Source organism: Aythya ferina (assembly GCF_964211825.1).
Source record: "Aythya ferina genome assembly, contig: HAP1_SCAFFOLD_29, whole genome shotgun sequence".
NCBI classification, from domain to species: Eukaryota; Metazoa; Chordata; class Aves; order Anseriformes; family Anatidae; genus Aythya; species Aythya ferina.
Window position 1 is genome coordinate 1,846,793 of NW_028181463.1, and position 1,687 is coordinate 1,848,479.

General features: G+C 48.9%; 1 protein-coding gene across 1 annotated transcript; it reads left to right on the forward strand.

Moving 5' to 3' along the window:
- Positions 1-375: 375 nt before the first annotated feature.
- LOC311427971 (olfactory receptor 14C36-like) lies at positions 376-1,335 on the forward strand (the record flags this gene model as incomplete). The annotated part of the gene is made up of 1 exon (XM_084539546.1): positions 376-1,335. One exon carries the CDS (start codon positions 376-378, stop codon positions 1,333-1,335), a length of 960 nt encoding a protein of 319 aa, XP_084395672.1.
- Between the last annotated feature and the right edge of the window lie 352 nt (positions 1,336-1,687).

The following is a 1,687-nucleotide window of genomic DNA, read 5'->3' on the forward strand; positions in this document are numbered from 1 at the left end:
TCTAAACCTCCATACCTCTGCTCTGCAGTTGGGTGAACTAGGAGCAAAACTGGGGAAATCTCTTTGATATCAGCAGTAAAGTTAATCTGAGACTACCCCATGTTCCTACCATGTTCCTACCATGTTGCTACCATGCCACTCCCTCTGGCAGTAGTGCAGGACTGATCCTTCCATTGCCCACAGAGGATCCCCTGCTCCCAGAGACACTCTCAGGCAGAATCAATGAAAGAGAGCTTCAAAATATCTGCCTGGAAATGGAAAACCCTTTGGTGATTTTAAATGAGAATATGGAAAGGGTTTTCCTCAGTTATGTCTGTGGTACACTATCACTGCCTTTGTCTTCCTTGTACAGGACCTCATGACCAGAAATAACAGATGTCCAACGTCAGCTCCATCTCTGAGTTCCTCCTGCTGGCATTCGCAGACACGCGCCAGCTGCAGCTCCTGCACTTCGCGCTCTTCCTGGGCATCTACCTGGCTGCCCTCCTGGGCAACGGCCTCATCCTCAGTGCCGTACCCTGCGACCACCGCCTCCACACCCCCATGTACTTCTTCCTCCTCAACCTCGCCCTCCTGGACCTGGGCTGCATCTCCACCACTCTGCCCAAAGCCATGGCCAATGCCCTCTGGGACACCAGGGCCATCTCCTATCAAGGATGTGTTGCCCAAGTACTTCTTTTAGTCTTCTTTTTTGGTGCAGAGTTTTTTCTTCTCACCGTCATGGCCTACGACCGCTACGTTGCCATCTGCAAGCCCCTGCACTACGGGAGCCTCGTGGGCAGCAGAGCTTGTGCCCAGATGGCAGCAGCTGCCTGGGGCAGTGGCTTCCTGTACAGTGTCCTGCACACAGCCAACACATTTTCCCTGCCCCTCTGCCACAGTAATGCTGTGGACCAGTTCTTCTGTGAAATCCCCCAAATCCTCAAGCTCTCCTGCTCAGATGCCTACCTCACGGAAGTCAGGATTCTCCTGGTTAGTGCCTGTTTAGGTGTTGGTTGTTTATTTTTCATTGTGTTGTCCTATGTGCAGATCTTCAGGGCAGTGCTGAGGATGCCCTCTGTGCAGGGCCGGCACAAAGCCTTTTCCACATGCCTCCCTCACCTGGCCGTGGTCTTCCTGTATTTCAGTACTGCCATGATTGCCTACCTGAAACCCCCCTACATCTCTTTCCCATCCCTGGACATGGTGGTGTCATTTCTCTACTCAGTGCTGCCTCCAGCATTGAACCCCCTCATCTACAGCATGAGGAATAAAGAGCTCAAGGAGGCACTGAGGATGTTATTGCAATATTCAGTATTTCAAAAAGGAACCGGTCTTCTGCATCTGATTCCCTGAAGTATACCTGGAAAAGGCAGAAACACCTTTGTTCATATATTTCAAAAAAATGCTCATCCTTTTCAATATCATACCAATATTTTAAATAATTTTATCATTTCATTTTATAAATTTAAGATATTTTTCTTCCTCTATCTCCTTCTATATTTTCTTCTTACCCAAAGACCTCATGTAGAGGTGCTGCTAAGCTCTTTGTAACTAACTAAATAAAGGAACCAGCAGGTAGGCAGTTTCTGTGGATCTCATTTCTCATACAATCTTCTCAGGTACAGTAGTGGTTGTGGGATGAAGATACCTGCTGCAACGTGGTGGAAAGCCCTGGTGTCCTCCTTTGGGGCTGCCCTTTCTGCCC